The sequence below is a fragment of the Gopherus evgoodei genome, chromosome 16 (assembly GCF_007399415.2).
Source record: "Gopherus evgoodei ecotype Sinaloan lineage chromosome 16, rGopEvg1_v1.p, whole genome shotgun sequence".
Lineage (NCBI taxonomy): Eukaryota > Metazoa > Chordata > Testudines > Testudinidae > Gopherus > Gopherus evgoodei.
In genome coordinates, this window is record NC_044337.1 from 10,049,447 (window position 1) to 10,070,711 (window position 21,265).

The 21,265-nt window shown below is 51.7% G+C and overlaps 1 protein-coding gene across 1 annotated transcript in view; it reads right to left on the reverse strand.

The window, feature by feature from the left end:
- The window catches only part of ASTN2 (astrotactin 2), a 639,084-nt gene that overhangs the window by 255,799 nt on the left and 362,020 nt on the right, over positions 1-21,265 (reverse strand). The window contains exons 12-13 of the mRNA XM_030535214.1: positions 18,323-18,489; positions 14,108-14,296 (exon numbers count right to left, since the gene is read on the reverse strand). Of these exons, the coding sequence (XP_030391074.1) occupies positions 14,108-14,296; positions 18,323-18,489 (356 nt within the window). The remainder of the gene's footprint in view (positions 1-14,107; positions 14,297-18,322; positions 18,490-21,265) is intronic.

A 21,265-nucleotide genomic window follows, 5' to 3' on the forward strand; every position in this document is an offset into this window, starting at 1 on the left:
GTGAAGCCGTGTGAGCTTCTTGCCCTGAACAAGTCTGCTCCAAGGGAGAGGAGGCTCCCCAAAGTCCGGACTGGCTTGGTGGGGAGCAGTTCCAGAGCATCGCCCGGTGACTCCGTGACAACTGGTGGCAGAGGTGGGATGTACTGCACCCGTGAATGGCGCTGCTTGCAGTAAGTGACTGGGGAGCAGTAAAACAAAGGAGGGATAATGAGGACCAGGCGTGCTGAAGGCTCAGAGAGGGACGGTTTCAGGGGGCAGTTAACCTCTGGGAGTGTGTGACCAGCGAGAAGGACTGTTGGAGTAACGGGGTCCCCCTGAGGACTGCAGCGAGCAGTCTCAGGGGCGGAGGAGCTTGCCGGTCGACCCTGGGAGAGAGAAGGATTTTTGCAGTAGCAGGGTTCCCCGGGGGATTGCAGGAGCAGTCCCAGGGGCGGAGGAGTCTGCAGCTCGACCCTGGCAAAGAGGTGGTGATCACGAGAAGGGCTGGCACACCAGGGGTTCTTCCTGGAAACCATGGGGGAGCCAAGAGCACACAGGCCTGTGAGTCCAGAGCCACTTGGGAACGGTGAAGTGATGGCCTATCACCATCTCCTTCAGAAGGACATTGTAATCCTGTGCACAAAGAGAGGGTTACGCATGGGGAAATTCACCAAGGCACAGTTAATCGTGCAGTTAGAGGAGAAGGACCGCTCTGAGGAGCAGATTCCTGGCCCAGATGGGGCTACAAGAGGATCTAAGAGCAGCTGGAGCATCAGCCAGGCATCCCCGGGAGTCTGGTCCCCAATCAGACGAGGGTCTTCACGATTGGGTTCCCCATCAGGAGATTGGAGATGGATGGGATGGGAGCAGAGCCCGAGAGAGCGAGAGGACTGTGAGAGAAAGCAAGAGCCCGAGGAAAAGCTGCAGGAGAAGCAGCAGCAGCGTGGACTGGTGATGGTGGAGCAGAGAGACATAGGGAGCTGCCCAGGGGTCAGTGGGGAAACACACCTGTGGGGGCGAGACCCTGGGACAGAGAGAACTGTGGTGGTGCAGCCTCAGATGCTGAGGGACTGTGGGACCTGGGTGAAGTTCCCTGGGGTGAAGCCCTTCGCTCTGCCTATGGCTCGGATCCCTGTGCAGACTCAGGAGGGGTCGGGCTGGCTGGTAGTTGGGGTTCTCCAGGATATCGGCTGGGAGGCCCTGTTGGGGGGTGACTGCCTCCCCATGGGACAGAACTGGCTTGGTGGGGAGTAGTTCCAGAGCATCGCCCGGTGACTCCGTGACACAAGGTGGCCCTAATTAAAAGCCAGCCTGAAAGTGAAGCATCCAAGATAGCACAGCTAAGGCAAGCAGAGTTTGTCAGAGTGAGGCCAAAAGTGCATCCTGGCTCTTTCCTTCGTCAGAACTAGCCCTCTCCCTGCCCAACACCTGAGCACCGAGGACTGAACAGCAGCCTCCAATGCTCATCCGCTTTGCTCACCCCATATTGAACGTAGCAGTCCCTGCAAGGCATCCAGGGCCACGGTCTGTCCTCACAACCCAGAGACTCCACTGAAGCCAGCAGGGTGGCAGGTGTGTAAATTTAAGGGGCCTCCTCCTGGTGAAATTCCATTGGCTTCAGCAGCATTACTCCTCCTTATGATGGTGCAACATAGCAGAACCAGGGCTTACCTCCCCCAGCTGGATCTACAAATGGCTGGGTAATATCATGACCATTATCAGGATCTGTAGCTGTGAGCGGTAGGTTAATAAGAGTAAACAATGCACCTGCACACCAGACTCTCCTGGTGCAGGTCAGGAAGGAACTCCTCTTCTTACTCTTTCCCACATGTGTAACATTGCATAATTAATAATAATAATACCACCCAGCACTTACACAGCATTTTTCAAAGCACTTTCCAAAGGCATGCAGTACCATTATTCCCATTTTACAGATAGGGAAACTGAGGCACTAGGAGGTGATAAGACTTGCCCTAGGTTACCAAGCAGGATACTAATTGTCTAGATGCTTTATGGAGGAATCGCAGTCCTGGCCAACCACTGTACAATCAGATACTAGCCCCTGCTGGGATGGTAGTTTAGATGGACCAAAGATCTGACCGCTGACAAATGTCCTGGTTGATCAGCGATGGGGTTTCCTGTGACATTTTGTTCCCCTGTATTACGCCTGGATTTGTGGCAGGGGGACTTAGACCTTGGGAGCTCATCTACAGAGGACACTGGCATGCAGGCCAGATTATCACCTCTCCTCTAGGCATCAGGACAGGGCACTTACAAATGGAGATCCTAATGGGGGATCACAGGAGGGTTCTGCTTAAAAAAAAAAAAGACAGTGGGTTTTGCAGCACAAGGCTGCATAGAGCACGGGATTCAACAGTGCCGGCTTCTCTGAGGACAACACAATTGCGTTAAATTACTAAAGACTCATTTACCACGTCAGCCAGCACACTTTGGTCCTGTTCTTCAATGCTGTGCCTGTGGCATGAGGCTGGGCTGGGAAACTGTCACCAATACGTCTGTGGTTTCAGAGTCATGAACAGTAATAGAATCACAGTAACAAATAATAAAGGGAATGAAATGGAAGCCAGCCACCGGAAAGGAGCTCTATCCATTATCCAAACCTGAAGGGTAATAGGTAAACAAGCCATCTGGGGTACAGGGAGGTGCAGACCTTTCAGGCACTGGAATAATAAACAGCCCAATTATAACCGCCGCACTCAGGTGTTTCAAAGAGAAGATGGGGGAAAGGATCAATGAAATTAATTTAATATAGTCACAGACTCCATTTATTATGCTACGGGGGCTGAGGAAGTGCTCACTGAGGAACTGGCATGTGAACCAGGCCCGAGCATCACAGTTCAGTCACTGCGAGGCACCCGGGAATGGGGTGCTGTGGCCATGCCAGCCACGTTGCTTTGGGTGCGCAACTGCCCTGCATTCATAAACAGCGCCCCTTGTTGGATCCTGAGGCTCGGCACCAATGTGGCGCCTTACCCTTATTCCACCTCCCGTGCTCACTTGCATAGGAGCTACAGGCAACCTGACCCACAGATTTACCCACATCAGACATCCACACACAACAAGATCCAGTGGAAAGACACCTGAGCAGGGCTCGGGAGATCTGGGTTCTACCCGTGACTCTGCTACTGGCCTGCTGTGTCACGTTGGGCAAGTCACCTCCCACCAATTTCCCCTTCCACTGCCTACCAAGCTAGGCTGTGAGCTGTCTGGAGCAGAGATTGTCTCTGACAATGGGTATGTGGAACATTGAACACAATGGGGCTGTGATCTTGGCTGGGCCAGCAGGTGTAAAAACAGTGATGGGTTCTGACGGTGCACTAGGAAATAGAGATGCCAGTTTGGTGGGCTAGGAGGGCTCCCAGCATTCTCTTACCCACAGCAACCAGCTCACTTGAAAATCACACCTGCATGTACGATGGCCACCAATTCAGCCAACACACTCGGGACAGAGCTGGGGACAGGCAGAGCTAGGAGCATGAGCTGCTAAAGCTCCCTAGCTGGAGGCTAGAACAAACTGCTATCCTCCGTGGATTGGCACAGAGGGGGACCTGTAACACACACTCACCAGTGGGCTAGTGTACATCCCCTGGCAGAGTCCCGAAGGCGATGCACATCTACCTATCCAGGGGCAGGAGTGAGCTTTGCAGCCCGCTTGGAGGAGGAGCCTGGAAGTTGGGGAGGAGAGATTGTTGGCATGCAGCTGTCGGCTGAGGCTGGGAGGTGCAGGGGGTATTTCCAAGGAGCCCCCGAGCAGAACTTTGCAATGACTGACAGTGAGACAAAGAAGCCACTCCAGGCCTTACGCCAGATCCAGTGCAAACTGGGAGAAGACTTTCAGTGGGTTCTCTGCAGCTCTCTAGCTCAGCCACATGTATTCAGAGAACCTACCGACTCATTCCCTTTGCAGGGAGTCTCAGCGTGTTAATTAATAAGACCTCGGACATGACAGAAATCTTCAAGGTGTTTCCACATCCAGCCCGTCTGAACAGATCCCAAAGAGAGCAAATAGTTTGTGGAGCTTTGGGCAACCCTGGGAATGGGGACTGGACCTTCGGTGAGCCGAGCTCCATTATTGCCAGGAGCTCCTTCGGCAGCTATCCCAGACTTCAAGAAATAAAGGTTCCCGACTTCCAGCATTCCCCTTCATTGAAATCCCCCTCGCCCCCCATCCAGACTGCAGCAGTCACAGCAAGACAAGGGTTTTTTTTGGGGGGGGGAACTGCTATCTGAGCACCCTGACATTTGGTGCCTCAGCGCTCTGTCTGGGGTTTGCTCGGTGTGTGCTGCTGGGGGATGAGCAGGGAGGGAAGCTGTGATGGGGGAGCGCAGGCAGGCATTTCAGGCAGGCTCCAGCGGAGATGTCAGCGGAGCCCCGCAATCATGGTGGAGTTTTATTACGGAACAAAAGGCGGCGAGGGGAAGGAGTGACAGGTTTAAAATTAACTTGCCAAACTCCCCATCAATATTATGACAATTCCCCACATCGGTTCAGTGACCCGGTGCGCTGCCTGACAATATTAACATAACTTTGTTGAAACAAAACCCTTCATGGGGCCCTCTGCTTTGGCGGCGGCAATTCTTCACTGAACACAGAAGCCCCTCACTCTCGCTGCGCTCTTTGATCAACATTCCCCGCACAGGGTCCCCCTGCGAGGCTGCGCCCGCAGGCAGAAACACTATCCTGGTGAGACCACGTCAGCACAGGAGGAGCCAGCCTCCCCTTCCCTGCTCCTGGGGGACTCTGCTGCCTGGTGCCCAAGGCTAACAGGCAGGTGAGGCAGAACCGTTCCCACTTCTCCCTGAGAAAGTGCTCTAAGGTTTTGCCCCCATCCCCAACTCTTAGTGGCCCAGCCCTGTTTCTCTTCCTGTTCGCTGTGGTATCCAAGCACCTTCCAATCACTAGTGGATTTTATCCTCAATGGCCCATGATGCAGGGAGCTACAATCCCCACCTGACAGCTGGGGAACAGAGGTGAGATTAAGTGACTGGCCCACAGTCACCCAGGGAGCCCACTGCAGAGCAGGGAACAGAACTCAGGACTCCAAGTCCCCATGCAGTTCTGCAGTGCTTCCGTGTAGACACTGTTTCTCATCGGCAGAGTAATCCACCTACTCGAGAGGCGGTAGCCAGGCTGATGAAATAATTCTTCCATTGATCTCGCACTGCCCACAAGGCATTTGGGTTGGCTTAACAATGGTGCTCAGGAGTGTGGATTTTTCACACCCCTGACTGACGTAGTTAAACCGGCCTAATTTTCTAATGTAGACCAGGCCTTAGCCACTAGACTCTGTTTTGTACTCTAGGCAGGGACCGCCAGCAGAGGTTGGAGCAAGTCTATCCATGCCCTGTTACTGAACATCTAAGCATGATGGGCCTGGTTCCCCACAGCCTTGCACTAGTGGAGTGACCGGCACCAGTGCAAAGGGAGGGGCAAAGGGTGCTATTCTGATCTGGCAGAATGTGTGACTGATTTCCGGAGGTACAAGGGCAGCATGGCCTCTGCGAGTATGAGCTTTATAAAGAGGAACTGGGAGACACTCTCAGCTCTCCGGCGAGGAAACCCGGTGGCAGCTCACTGGGAAGCAGAGGCTGAGACAGTGTCTTAACAAGAAATGAGAGGTACTGGGTACAGGAGTTCCAAAGGGCACGACTGGCATCCACCAGGGGATACAGCAAAAGTCCTATCCCCTCCTGCTGTGGGAGGAGTGCAGTGACCAAACACCATGTTCCTATGTGTGTGCACAGCCAGAGGGCAGCAGGAGAGTGATCGATGGAAGATATGTATGCCCCAGGATGATGAGAGCTTTATTCCCTGTAGAAGGAAGGGAGGCTGCTACAGATTAATTAGAGCACCTGAAACCAATTAAGCCAATGAGAGCACCTGAAGCCAGTCACCTGATAAAAAACTGCTTCAATCAGACAGTTGGAGGAGTTGAAGCAGAGTGGTTTGGTGTTGGAGCAGAGAGCAGTCTGGAGGAGTTCAAGCAGAGTTGTTTGGCGTTGGAGGAGTTGAAGCAGAGTGGTTTGGTGTTGGAGCAGAGAGCAGTTGGAGGAGTTGAAGCAGAGTGGTTTGGTGTTGGAGCAGAGAGCAGTTTGGAGGAGTTGAAGCAGAGTTGTTTGGCGTTGGAGGAGTTGAAGCAGAGTGGTTTGGTGTTGGAGCAGAGAGCAGTTGGAGGAGTTGGAGCAGAGTGGTTTGGTGTTGGAGCAGAGAGCAGTTTGGAGGAGTTGAAGCAGAGTGGTTTGGTGTTGGAGCAGAGAGCAGTTTGGAGGAGTTCAAGCGGAGTCGTTTGGCGTTGGAGGAGTTGAAGCAGAGTGGTTTGGTGTTGGAGCAGAGAGCAGTTTGGAGGAGTTGAAGCAGAGTTGTTTGGCATTGGAGGAGTTGAAGCAGAGTGGTTTGGTGTTGGAGCAGAGAGCAGTTGGAGGAGTTGGAGCAGAGTGGTTTGGTGTTGGAGCAGAGAGCAGTTTGGAGGAGTTGAAGCAGAGTGGTTTGGTGTTGGAGCAGAGAGCAGTTGGAGGAGTTGAAGCAGAGTGGTTTGGTGTTGGAGCAGAGAGCAGTTTGGAGGAGTTCAAGCAGAGTCGTTTGGCGTTGGAGGAGTTGAAGCAGAGTGGTTTGGTGTTGGAGCAGAGAGCAGTTGGAGGAGTTGAAGCAGAGTGGTTTGGCGTTGGAGGAGTTGAAGCAGAGTGGTTTGGTGTTGGAGCAGAGAGCAGTTTGGAGGAGTTCAAGCAGAGTTGTTTGGCGTTGGAGGAGTTGAAGCAGAGTGGTTTGGTGTTGGTGTGGAGAGCAGTTTGGAGGAAAGCAGTTTGGAGAAGTGCTGTGGAGGGCCAGAAGATCGAGACCCTAGGTAAAGGGAAACTCGGCTTGTGCAGAGCAGAGGGACTCTACAGACACAAGGGGTTGGAAGATACTTGGCCCAAGCAGAGAGAGGGCAGGAAGCCCCACAAGCTGAAGGGCCAAAGAGGGAAGTAGCCCAGTGGAAGGAATCGCTAGCTCAAGTGGTTCGCTGCTATTCCTAGGGCCCCTGGGCTGGGACCCGGAGTAGAGGACGGGCCCGGGTCCCTCCCTCTCCACTCCCCTTTTCTGGGACACTAATGGGACAGTTGATACCCCAATTCAGGGGTGAGAAATGGCGCCCTGAACCCCCACAAGAGGAGAAAGTGCGGGACCCATCATAATAGTACCGGCAATTTGCCACAACACACACAGGCACTTACACACACCACATATGCCTTGGGACCATTATGTCATAAACACAGCCATGTGCTAATTCACTTGCATCACACAGTGCACCGCCCCAGCGGTGTTCTGATCACTACTCCATCTTGCCAAGGACTCATCGCAACAACCTGAACTGCTTCAACCAGATCGGTTCTTTGGTTTTTTTTGCGCTCACATCCATCAAATGGCCACGGAAACGTTTCCTTCTCCCCACCCCCACAGTATGTCGCTTCCTCCCCTAAACTGCATTGGCTACATCTCCCATCCCAACCACCCAAAGAATTGGCAACTGCCTAAGTTCACTGCCACCAAAGACAGGAGATCAAGCGAGCTAGGGGCCCACCCCAGCCTGGAGCTGAGGGAAGAGGAAAAAAGAGACACAGCAGAAGATCAGGGAAAGGGAAAGATCACATTTAGGATCAACCATCTTGGGCAGAGTCTTTCCAATCCATTCCCCAGGAAGCGCTTTTCCTATGTGACAGTTATATGTTGGGCTGACATCCCATTCTCCACCTATCAACAAACAGCAAACAAAGATCCCTCCATGAGCAGTAATTTGGGATATCTTATACCAAATACATAAAAGCAACAATTTGAAATGCCAAACAACCGTAAACAAAAATCTTTGCTTCCTTGGAGCAAAGAGATGGCGTAAAACACAGACGGGACTGGCAAACAAGCCATTTGGAAGATAATCCCCCTGTAATTTGGGGACTACAATAGCTCTTTGTTGTGCCCCATTGTGATACAAGGGGGGAGAACACTGTTAATCTAGCCTTCCATGAGCTAGGTTTGTTGCTGAGCCTCCCACCCAAACCGAGAGGAGTGTGTGGAATATTGATATATTTTTCTTGAATTAGGCTTATTTGTGAATATGCCACAAATTTAACATTTTTGGGGAGGGGAGCGTGGTTTTGAATATGTTGCTCACAGTGTCTTGGGGGAACTTTAAAGAAGCGAGCAAAGCGGATGGTTGGAGTGTGATTAAAGAGTCTTCATCTGCCGTCCTGGTGTTCAGCAAAAGGGAAAGAAAGGAGGAAGGGAAACACATTGTAAGAGGGTCACTTTAGGGCACTCCCCTAGCTCTTTCAAACGCTCACAGCCAGGCACGTGGAAGGTTCGACATGCCTCCCTGCACTCTGTGTTCGTTACTTTAAATGAAGGGCACAAAGCTGGAAATCAGAAGCCCGCAGGTGTCAGGAGAGAAGTGAGCGGCAACAGGCAAGTGGAGCAATTTTGTAACAGCGCAGCCAGTGGACAGGACTCCCTGCCCTTCCCACCCCTGAGCTCTAGAGCTCTTTGGAAAATTATTTTTTTCTCTCCTATATTAAAAAAAAGGTATTTGGGGTTTTGGATTTGGGGTTTTCATTGAAAATGTCCAGGTTTTGTCAAAACCTGGAATATTTTCATCCAAAATATAGTAAAAAGGGGTGTTATCTGGCCCTGGACCAACAGGAAAGCTCTATAGACCGGCATTTCTGATCTTCACTGAAAGTCCAGTTTATAGTCTGATTGGCGAGGGGCCGGCAGGCTCTCTAACTGGCTCTGTATGACTTCCCGCAAGCAGCAACATGTCCCTGCTGCTCCTAGATGGAGGCATGGCTAGGCACCTCTGCATGCTGCCCCTGCCCCACCCGCCCCAAGCATGGCTTCGCAGCTCACTTTGGCCAGGAACTGTGGCCAATAGGAGCTGCGGGGGCAGCGCCTGCAGGCAGAGGCAGGGTGCAGATCGGCCTAGCCGCACCTTTGCCTAGGAGTAGCAGAACATTTCTCCGCTTGCAGGGAGCTGCCCGAGGTGAGCACCTCCCAGATCCAGCACCCTGAAACTCCTCCCATGCCCCAACCCCAAGCCTTCTCCCGCACTCAAATTTCTTCCCTCTTAGTTAACCAGAATTTGACTTACCGGCACGTCCCATTCTCCCAACATGCCGGATAACAAAGCTTTTACTGTATTTTTTCCACAAAAAATATGTCATTATTGACAAACACAGTCATTAAGTTTTCAATCTCCAAACCTCAACCAGCTCTGCTCATAAGCTCTTTGGGGCAGGAACCTCATCTTCTAACTTGTCTGTTAAGTGCTGTGCACACCCATAGGGCTATGCAATAACACAGTAATAATTAATGAATGATAGCCCGGCTATGCAATGCAATGAGCTATGTGCTGGTTTCTCCACTGTCCATGAGCTAGAAGGTGGCATTCAAGGATGTTGAGACAGAGACAGATGCTCATCACCATGGCACATGCAGAGAGGGTACTGTAATAATTCCTGTGGGGTAAGCTATGTCTGCTGCTCCTTCAAGTTGAATGACATGAGCTGCTCAGCCTTTGCACACACATTAGCTTACCCATCGCTGATGTATATGAACAGGAAGTATCCTCCAGTGGCTAAGTGAAAGGGGAAGCAGAAGTGCAGGCAAGAGAACTTGTAACACGGTGATACCAAGGGTCAGGGCTAAAATCTCAGGAATAATCTGATTCACCTGCTCCAGTCGGGGGTGCAATCCTACCAAATCCTTTACCCGATCTAGTTCTAAAGGTGGCCACACCACGTCCCAGTCCTTCAGCGCCACATACTCCAGCACAGCCCCTCATCTCATGCTGCGCGTTGGATGGAAAGGCGTATCCAGCAACCTGCTGCCGAGTACTGGGTGGCAGTGGGACACTCCAACACTGAAGGGTGGCACATCTAGCTGCCTGGCTCTTACCACCAGACCCTGGAACTGGGACGGATGGGGACATCCAGGCTAAGACGTGAGGGACAAAACTTCTAGCTGCACAATGCCTTCCCCCAACACTGGGATCCCATGCTAGGTGGATGGAGACTATACCCTTTATTAAGGACACTGCAGCTATGACAACATGGGAAGTGGGCAGCATTTAAAGGACTGTCACCTCTGCATAACTACGGGATCCCAGCTGCGATAAATGCCTTTAAAATACTCAGCCCTTTGTTCTGATAGCAGGTTCTTGCTCCTACTTTGCCGAAACAGGCTTTTAATCCCTTGTATTAGGGAGTTTCCTGCTATGTTTCAAATGCACCAAATTAAGGGCTTCTCGAACAGCTGGCGTCTTAATGCTCAGAGAGGTTCTTGAATATATATGAAAATCAGAGGCAAATTACATCTTTTAGTTAATAATTTCTTCTCCATTAACCTCCTTTCCGGCCCTTGTTAGAGGATGATGTAATGGTGTTTCTACACCATAACCCTTCACAGAGAGCAGACAGAGGCACTCCAGGGGAGGGGGCTGATCACATTTGTGTGCGGGCGGGTGGAGTGTCTCATTTTTAGCCAATATTCTCAGAACAAACAGTCTAATTTTAAATAGACAGCAAAGCCAGCACCAGTCTCCCCACCCCAGAGAACAATCTCTAAAGCCCAAGACATTGGTATCCTGGGCACTGAGAAGGCTGCATATTATACTGAGTCACGTATATTAGATAATAGTATAGACGTGTGCAGGAAAGAGTATAGCAGGACTCCCGTCCGTCTTTCCCCAGGCATTCATCCCTTGCGGGTTGTACCTCTCTCTTCCATTCTCTGTGGATACTGCAATCCCTCCTCTTCTACTGAGCCACCATGGCTGCCGGCTCTTCCACTCCTCTGGTGTTGCTTTCACCCCAGAGCTGTTCTGTCCCTGTCCTATACAGCAGCTGGGCTCAGGGCCAGATCCTCCGCCGGTAACTGTCATAGCTCTGCTGGTTTCAATGAAGCTGTGCTGATTTCCACCAGCTGAGGATCTAGCTCCTTGCCTGCAAAGCACATGGGCAATTTTTCTCCGGATTTGGATATAGTGTAATCCCCCGTGTTATGTCCCAGGTAGATTGTGGTAGGAGCTATCCTGGTGACGGCAGTGGTGCTGGAAACCCACAACTCACGTGCTCAGGATGCAGACAGAGATTAAGGCCACCTAGTCTGACTTCCTGTCTATAACCCAATAGCTTGGGTCAGACTGACACATTTCGTGCTCAGGAGACTGAACCGGTGTGTGCCACAGGCAGAGAACAGGAGAGAGCCAGGTGTCCTCAGGGCCCCAGGCCTCTGCAATGGAAGGGAAATTAGCTCCAAGAGACATAAACTTGTGTGAGGTCTCATGGAGCTCGAGTGCTAAACCTAGAAGGGAGCTGTGGCAGCAGGAGAGGTGGCTGTCCTGAGTGCGTACGTGTCGGAGACGCTAGGTCTATACACAGGGTGTCTAGCTGTCCTGCCGCTCGCATTGCCATAGCTACCATCTGGTTTTAGCATCTGAGCTCCATGAGACCTAGCACAAGTTATGTCTTCTTGAGCTGGGAATTACAACCCCCGGCTGGAACGGCAGACATACCCTAAGGAAGGAGCTTTCCTGTGCCACCTCAGAGCACTGGCCCTCCCTGTCCGTGATCCTGTCTCCAGCTGTGGCCAAGCCTGATGCTTCAAAAGGCTACGTCCTCCCTCCCAGAAAACACCTTTCCTGACCCCTGCAAGCAACTCTCTGAAGGCCTGATGCAAGAGATTTGATTGCAGTCATTGTCTTAATGCAGAGCTGCGAGTGTTACAAAGGAGGGCGTGCAGAGTTCTGAGCAGGTTTCACATCAGATGGGGAAAGCGTGTTTATGGTCTCACCTCCCACTGGCACCGTTCCTTTGCCTGGGAACCTCCAGCTGAATCTTGGCCTGGTAGCTAGAGCTCCCAGAACCAGCTGAGGTATTTCAGACTCTCCACTGGTCGGTGGCTTTTTGGACTCTGGTACCTGGACTGTTTGGGAGGCAGGTGTGATACACTGGGGGGAGGGGACAGGTGGAAAAGGGCAGTTCTCAGATGACTCGGAGAACTTCAGCTGCATCACACAAATCCTGGGATGTCTCAGCAGGTGCATGCAAACAAACCACACTCCTTGGAGTCCAGTGAACGCAGCACAGTTCTAGATTGAGGTGGAGGACACTTGCTGATGAAGACTGAGTGGAGAAAGGAGGATTTCCCCCTGTGGCATCCCTCACCATGCAACGGTACAAAAGGAAAAATCCCCAATGGTGTCGGCGCTAAATGGGGTGCTTACGAGAGCACGGTGGGAAAATCCAGCCATAAATGGAAAATATTACATAGGCAAAACTGTCGTGGTGGGGGTGGGGCTTCCCCCTTGCCATCCCAGAGGGCCTGACACACCCAGAACAGCATTGGGCACCCTCTTTGGCTGAGAGCTCAGCTCACAGTACAGCAGGCATGGCCTTATGATTTGATTTGGGTGGGACTACCAGCCCGTGGGAGAAGAGAACCCAATTGGGTCTCCCTGTCCAGCCTTCCAGCTGGGGGACAAACTGGGTTGGGCCTGACACTGAATCAGCACTGGACCAGGAAGAGTCTCATAGCTCAAAGCCCCGAGGCTGGGTGGTGTCTTGCACTGCATGACCCCAAAGCCAGCCAGGCACCGAACCCAGGAATGAAGTGAAGTGTCTCCCAACTAAAATGGAGTTATAAAATCTTGCTGGCTTTATGGCTGGTATTTAGTCTGGAAGATGGTTTCTCGCCTGCTTTTTAATCCCCGCACCAAGTGGCAGCACCTGGCAGGGTCAGATAAAGGCGGTCCCGGGGCTGTCTAGGCCCAGTATAGACTGAGCGGCTCAAACAGAACGGGAGCCAAGCTGGATTGGGGGAGAGGGAGGCAGTGCACTCCTTAAGGATTCATGTTTGTTGTTGTTTCTTTTTTTTAAAGCATCTTTCCTCTGAGAGCCAGAATCCATCCTGGCTGCGGTAGCGGCGAAGGAAGAAACCCGTCTGTCTCGGAGTCCCTGAGCCCTGAAATTTCCTTTCAGGCAGCAATAAACAGTCCCCTTCATCAGGCTGCTGTCTGGGCAAGGGGAAGGCTGCCTTTAAACAAAGCCCCCAGCCCTAGTGCAGTGCAAGGAAAGGACAATCAATTACAGGAGCGGGAGAGGAAATTACAGCCCCAGCAAGAGGACAGCAGCACAGGCGGGAGCTGGTTATGACGCAGGGAGGGCTTATGGGAGATTGCGGCTGTCACACAACGGGCTCTTTAGGCTGGCATGTTTCATGAAACTCCCAGTCCTGCTCGGCCATCAGAAAACAGAGCGCACGGCAAAGATTTCCAATCTGCGTTCCTGTCTCCGTTCAAAAGGCCTCACCAAGGATCGCCACAAGGGGAGGGGAACTGAAGGAGAACATGCTAGGAAAACTGCCTTCACGCATTGTCAATTCTCACTTCCGGCAATGGCTGCTGCTCTGCAGACGCCAAAGTGCACGTTGCTGAGAACCCCCGAGTGCTCGGTTTGCCAATGCTTTCTGAGTGCAGAAAGGAGCAGAGCAGCTCTATGTAGGTCGTACTGGTTCTACAGTCCCCAGTGTCATAGCAAAAGGCCAGAATTCAGCACAGATACATCACTGGGGAGATTTTACACTCGACTGGAGAAAGCTGCATGGCTGGACTGTAAGAGATGTAGAGCACATGCAACTCTGACTGAAGTTCGTGGGAGCCGGGAGGCCTCGGCACTTTTGAGACCACTGGAGAACATTTTGTGGGGAAGAACCCTGCATCGGACCCTGGAGTGGCTGGGTGAATGTGGAGTAACTCCCACTGGACCAGCCGCTCAGTTGATGTACATCAGCATAGATCCTTTGAAGTCAATGGGGCTAAGCTGGTTTACACTAGCTGAAGTTCTGGCTCCACTATGTGACACATCTCAGACAGAAACCACCTCTCACCTCTTTCCCCACCTCTGTTTTCTTTGAGTTGCCCCCAGCTCTTGTATGCCAACATTGCAAGATAGAGCTCTTGACAGCTAAGCTTCCCACCACCCTCACCTCTGACACTCCCCTTTCCGACCTTCAATATCATCAGGGTACATCTAGCAAATCCACCATGTTACCTGACCCAGCGAGGGGATGGGGCAGTACCTGAAGGTCATCTGGAACACCTGGCCTTGGTTGACATGCTGGGTCCTGTTGTTATAACCATGCAGCATTTCACCAAAGAGGGTGTCGTTGAATTTGGTGTCCGGTTTCAAGCACTTGGGGCCCTCGCAGATGTCAGACAACATGAGACAGGATTTGCCATCTGGAGCGAGTTTGTATTCCTCGACACAGCTGGGAAACAACACAAACTAGGTCAGAGAGAGAGACAGAGCCACACGCACGCAATACCCAACCCCCGAACAGGGCCTGTAGTGACATGAACCCTGCTGCAGAAAGACTCTTCTCAGGACAGGAGAGTCAGGGTGATAAGCACAATCGAAGTACAGCAAGCCAGCTGACTGTAGGAACTCCATGAGGATCTGGGGAACCAGGGTGCAGCAAACTATTCCAGGGAGTCACATAACTTAAAACCTGCACCGGGCAGGTGCACCAGGCCTGGAGAGCCAACAGAATATTAGCTCTGGGCTTGGCACTCAAAACCTAGGCTGGGGAGAGCTCCTGGAGACTAACAGCTGAGGCCTGGATTACCAATCCTTGTTATTCTTGCAACATCAATAGCAGCTTTCTTCAGCACCAAGGATAGCAGGAGCAGAGCCTGACACCCGCATTGGCTGCCAGCTGCAACTGGTGCCGGCAGTGCGTATTCTGGGCCTCTCTATGGTTAGGCCTGGCAGCACTGGAACACCAGTACTAGAGTCACAAGGCAATATGTTCTAGCTGCCTCGGTCAGGTGCCGGGGGAAGAGAATTCAGCTTAAACATCCTGCCCTTCCCAAGGTGGCAAGTCTCCACCTACCAGGGCAGATGCTCACAAATCAACGGGAATGACGCCCTGTGCCTGATGGCAGAATTGGGCGCCAATGCATACTGTCTATTTCGTTGATTTATTTCACACACTCCCTCCCAATACTTGTACGAACACTCATGTCAATGTCCCCCCAGCCAACAGCACAAGTAAGCCAGCGACACCGCCCCTGGTTTCATTTAGTTGTTCTGTTTCCACAGATGTGAATCCAAGGTTTTCTGTTCCTCTCTCCCACTGTTAATTCCCAGTGCTTCTACAACACTTTGCAGCTCTAGTTTGCAAAACACTCCGCAAAGAAGGCAAGTATTGTCACCCCTCTTTTATAGATGGGGAAACCGAGGCACAGGAAGGGTGAGGTGACTTGCCCCCAGGTTACACCGGGATTCCTGTGGTGCAGCCAGAAATAAAAACCTGCTCTCCAGACTTTTGCTCCCACAACCCATGCAGGATAATTTTGTGGAGGAGGCACTGAACTGGGGCTAGGAGATCTGTGTTCAATCCCCAGCTCTGCCATAGACTCCACGTCACCTTGAGCAAGTCACTCAATCTCTCTGAGCCTCATTTTCCCAACTGTAAAATGGGGATAATCCTTTTTTGGCCTTTCTTGTTTATGCTACAAGCCTCTCAGGCTAGGGCCTATGAGTCACTGTTTGTACAGTGCCTAGCACTATGTGGCCCTGGAGGTGTAGTTATAATACGACTAATGCTTTACCCTGTACTCATCACACGGTATTTGCTTGGCCCAGCTGAACGAGTTTTCTTGCCTTCCCTGCACGTGTAACACACTCTGTTGGTATGCAGAGCCTTGCTGTGTATCCACTTCCCTGCTGAAACTGCCCTGCTTCCCAACCCCCTGCCTAGCAGCTGCGGAGGGTGTGTGTTTTATCTTTATAACACAGTCATTTCAAGCAGTAAAGCAATAAAGTAAGGAAAAAATGAGAGGAAAGAAAGCATCTGAGAAAGCTGGGTCCCCTGGGAACTGTGAACAGCTGGGGCTCAGCGAGATCTTTGCCATCTGAGCACCTGGATGTGTCAGGAGCTGACAGGTGTTCCTTAGAGTTACTTTTAGGGATTTGCTTCTTCACTGAACAAACCATGACTCACGTTTCCCTGAAGGTCAAAGTGCTTTTCCGAGCAGCGGCGGCTACCGGGCAAGAGGCAGAAAGTGTCTGGGAAGTTTTAGGGGAGTCTGTTCTAGGGCACCCATGCTCCCTTTTCTGCCTGCCCGAGCTGGCAGAGAACTCGGCTTTGGGACACTAATGCACAGGGGATATTGGGAATATCCCCGTTTGATTGTGACCCACCGGGCTCCTGCTGCTGGCTGATAGGTCCCCCCGGTGCTGGAAGGATGGTGGACATTGTGATGCCACTTTCCCCAGGGCACCGAGAGGAAAAGAGATCAGTGCTGTCTGAGCAGGGTCAAAGGAAAGTAGTGATAGACCAGGCTGGCACATACACTCTGGAGCCTGTCCTGCCAGTCCCTCTCCAGCTGACTTGACTTCAGAGCAGTGATGCATGAAGGCTTTCATGGCCTGAAAGCAGCATTCTCCAGAGGTGCAGCACTGCGGGAGAGGGGATTCTCCAGCTCCATGGCTGTAGATTCTGGCTGGTCCCCAGCAGCACACGTGTTGGGAGAAATTGGAACCCCCCACCCCACACACGCATCCCAGGCTCCCTCCCTCCCTCCAAGCAAACCCAAACTGGAACAATGGCTATTATGAACACACAGAGGTGCAGCCACTCTGCCTTTACCAGGCACAACACTTCTCCCCCGACAAGAAGGGCAGCAATATCTGCAAAAGCGAACGGCAGGAGCCCATCAATGCTTGCTGCAGGTTTCTGTAGTTAGGGGAATGGCTTTCCTGGTCTTCAGTGCCCTCTGACTCTCCACCACCCATCAGTTTTAGCCAGATGCTGCACGTCTCTCTCTACTCTCTGCCTCTGCATCTTCTGATGGGGTATCCCGCTACTTTCCCACTTGCCTGGGAGCCACGTGGCCTTTGCCTTGAGCCAGGCTGGGTACTGAGATGCCTCAGATTCCCTGCCTCTGCAACCTCACTGTCACCAAGGCTGGGTACGGGGTTCTGTAATGGCTTTTACTCTCAGGCTGCAACTGCCCCCTCTCCCATGTAAGAGTTTGCTGTGAGCCAGGAAGCTCTTCTTATTCCTCCTTGCGTGTCCGCCTGCAGTCATGTATATTAGGGAACGGTGGCATGTAGACACTCAGATGCCATAGTGCTAAGTGCAGGATGCACCCCTCCATTTCAGTGCATGCTGCTGTAAATCCTTCTCCCGCTGCACTTTTTTGCTACCCTCCAGGGGAAGACTGGGTGCAGATGTTTCCTCCACTAAATGGCTTCTTGCTACCTTCCCATTCCCACCTCTTCCCCTGTAGCTAGAAGGACTGAAGTAGATTAATGCATGGGCTCACAAGTATGTGTAAATGCAGATAGGCATTAGCAAAGGTGTAGCCAATTATCTTAGTTTACTGTTCAATTATTGTGTGATGTTATGATTTCTTTCTGTGTTCTTGATTTCTTTACAATGGGATACAATCTGCCCAGCCTCTAAACCAGAGTAGTGCATAGGATGGCTTATGTGATGGATGGCTATTTCTGCAGCCATGCCGCGTAAAGCCAGATAATCACAGAGCTCCCTTTGGAACATTCTGTAGTCGGGGAGATTTTCCTTAGAGAAAGGCTAAATCACATAGATTTCTAGGATCCTGGCCAAGCTCTGGGATAAAACTCTATTTAAAGAGATGCACAGCAAAATAAACAAAGAAAAAAAACAACAACCCGACAAAATAGTTTGGAGTTTATATAACAAGACATGGACTGACTTGTACAGTCTCTCTCTCTCTCTCACACACACACACACACACACACACACACACACACACACACGCACACTCCTGTAGGAGTGAGAACTGTCCGTCTGCACACAGATCATTCCCACGTGCTTAGACGGCCAGCCAGTAGGAACGTATGTTCACCATCAAAAATTGCATGCACATTCGATCGATACTTGTTGCCCCCATGTGAATAATCTTTCCCCCTATGGGGGCACACAGCACATGCAGTTACTGGTATATTTTCACAGATGCCCACTGGGACATCAAGCTCTTGCATGGATGTGCAGCGAGAACAGAATTATACTTCCACATGCGCGCGCGCGCACACAGGCCAATTCCGCCATTGTTCTGAGCGGATATACTCCTCTTCTCCCTCCATGCCACACAGGTCTGAACACACAAAGAGAGATGTGAATACAGACACAAACATGGCTCAGAGGAATGCAGGGGAAGGGAAGAGAGCAGAGGAGGAACCAGCTGCTCAAGTCTTCCGTTCAAGCTGCAGAACCCCTTTGACACAATGGTTCCAAGAGACTCACCCGCAGAACATGAATATGGTGCTGGAGGAGGGGTCATAGGGCAGGGGAAGGGTCTGCTGGAGGCACAGCTGCTCACAGCCACCATTGAAGCCATCTGAACAGTCGATCCCCTTGGAATAGTCATAGCAGCCAGTGCCATCCTTCATGGGCCTCAGCTCCGGCGGGCACTGCAGAAAGAGGGGACATGTTAAGGCGAGTGGGATACTTCACCTTGCTGTTTCTGGGGGCATTTCCCCTGCCGGAGGTGATGGTGGGACCAATAGGTAAGCCAGTGCCAGGGACCCAGCTCCCTGCTGTGAGTTAGCTCTCCGCCCTGGAGGGCCATGTTCATTCCTAATGGAATCAGGCTCCACTCCAGCGAGGTGGAAGGCGTTACACCAGTGGTTAACTCAGGTCTGTTGTCAGTATTAATGGAGGACACACGAAAACCTGAACTCGGGTCTCCACAAGTGCAAGTTCACCTGGGGAGCTGGTGTGAGCACTAGATTGGGATGTAGGAGAGCTGGGTTCTACTCCAGGCTCTGCCTCATTTCCCTGTTCTGTGCCTCAGGCAAACAGTGCTAACCCACTTGGCAAAGGGCTTTGGGACCTTCTGGTGAAAAGAGCCATTACAAGTATCTTCATGGCACACTCCACTCTAGCCTCTCTCCCTGGATGGTAGCTTCATGCTAGGAAATGGAAATGCTTGACACTGAATCACAGGGTTGGAAGTGACCTCAGGAGGACTAATCCCCAGACAGATTTTTGCTCCACATCCCTAAATGGCTCCTTCAAGGATTGAACTCACAACCCTGGGTTTAGCAGGCCAATGCTCAAACCACTGAGCTATCCCTCCCCTTGCCCACAAAAGGCATTGTGATTAAATGGACTCCTGTGAGATTGATCCTGGCCCCACTGAAGGCAGTGGGGATTTTGGCTGGGTATTTGCTCTTTGTATAAGCCTGCGCGTGCATTTTATTAATGGTTGGGGATCTCAACCCCGCACCCCACCCCCGTTTAAAATCATTCCCAAAAAGCAGCCCAGTGCCTCTTTGGAGCAGCCAGACAGGGCTCTGAAGCAGTTCTCACCAGGGGGCAGCCTTCCTGGCTGGCAGTGAAGACAGACAACTGCAGAAGGACAGATCCTCAGTCGGTGCTCAGAGTAACCCCACTGAAGCCAACGGAGCTGGGCCGCTTTGCACAAGCTAGGGATCCAGTTCCGCTCCGGGTTTTAATTTCAATTCTCTGGCTGGCTTTCCTTGTCCCACAAGATTAAAGCCAGCAGGCAGCTAATGCCATCAATCATCTGCCACCCTGATTAAAGTGCTTTCCGAGTCCACCTTTGCTACTTATTTATTTTCTTTTATCAAAAACTAGAACCAAAAAAAGAAAGAAAGAAAGAAAGAAAGAAAGAAAGAAAGAAAGAAAGAAAGAAAGAAAGAAAGAAAGAATCCTCACACAAAACAACCCACAACACAACAAAAGGACCAGTCCTCGGAAAAAACAAATCTCGCCTAAGAACGGCTCACAATTAACAATGCATTATTGAGTTCTTGAAGATGAGTTAGCTCAGAGCCTGCACATGTAGCGGTGAAGGCAGATTCTAAATGGCCTCTGTCAAGCAGAAGAAAGGTTATAAAACTGCTATATTTTGTGCTTAAAAAAGAAAATCAATTTTCTGTGTGAGCAAAATGCTGTACATATAATAAAAGTCCAGGAGATCCCTGCTCCCGAGCTGGCTACCCAGCCAGGTGCCTCTCCGGACGCAAGCTGCCAGGTCTGATTGATGCCTGGGCATCAGGCCGTTAGCCGTAGGATGACAGCTGAACTCTGGCTGCTTATGGTGCAAAGCCACAAATGGCCAGGATAGTCCTGTAGCTTCTCAGCTGGGTAATGAAAACCTCCTGCCACCTGCCTCAGTCCCTCCCCTCTGCTGTGCTAGCTCCTTACTATAAAACTTAATTTGAGTGACTGTTGCCATTTCCACAGGCCGTGCAGCCTCCCTGGAGGGCAAACGCAGATGCACCAGGCAGTGAGCTCCCAAAGGCCACTTCATTCTCTCCAGCCGCTTCCCCCTCTGCTGAGCTGCTGAACTAGGTGGAATGGACCATGAGAGACCAGGATCCTTGGTTCAGTCACTGGAGCAGGGCCAGTGCAGAGAAACAAGGAACAGCGGGAGAGGCAGAAGCCATCTCTATCCAGAAGATGTGGGCAAGGAAATGACGACAGTAGAGTGTGACACCTCCTCTTTTCACAGGACAGGGATAGCGAGGGCATGTCTAGCCAGGGGGAAAGGGCCAGGACTGGAGGTCGAAGCTTCTGCTCCTCATCAGTAAGGCTAAGATTTTGTCATGGTTATTTTTATAAAACTCACGGACAGGTCATGGGCAACAAAGCCGTGACCTGTCTGTGACTTTTGCTGCTACGGCTCCCTAGTTTCCCCCACCACCGTGGGTGGCTGGGAGCTGTGGGGTTCCCCTTTCCCCCTATGGTGGTTGAGAGCTGCAGGGTGACTATATTTTCCAAAGAGAAAATGGGACCCCTCCCCCACCTGGCTGCTCACCTGAGGAGTCCCCCTCTCCCAGCATGAGGCTGTTGCCCGTCGCTGGCACCCTGAGGAGGGCCCCCTCAGGAGTCTGTCACCTGTCGTTGGAACTTTGCAGGGGGGCCCCTGTCGCTTCCTGCTGCTGTCACCTGTTGCTGGAACCCTGCCAGGATGCCATTGGCTGTCAGCTCCAGAGTCCTGCAGTCCCTGGGGCTGAAGCAGAGAATGTCACCGAAGTCTCTGGAAATCAGGGACTTCATGACCTCCAAGTCTTACCCATAAGGCACCAGAGGACGTTGCAGCAACCTGCAGCGAGCTTTTTCGGTTCATACTCCCAGCATGGATATAAAGGGGGGACAGTTGCCTCTCGCACGCGTTACATTTTATTGCTAAAGGCTCTGGACAAATAAGGCTCACAA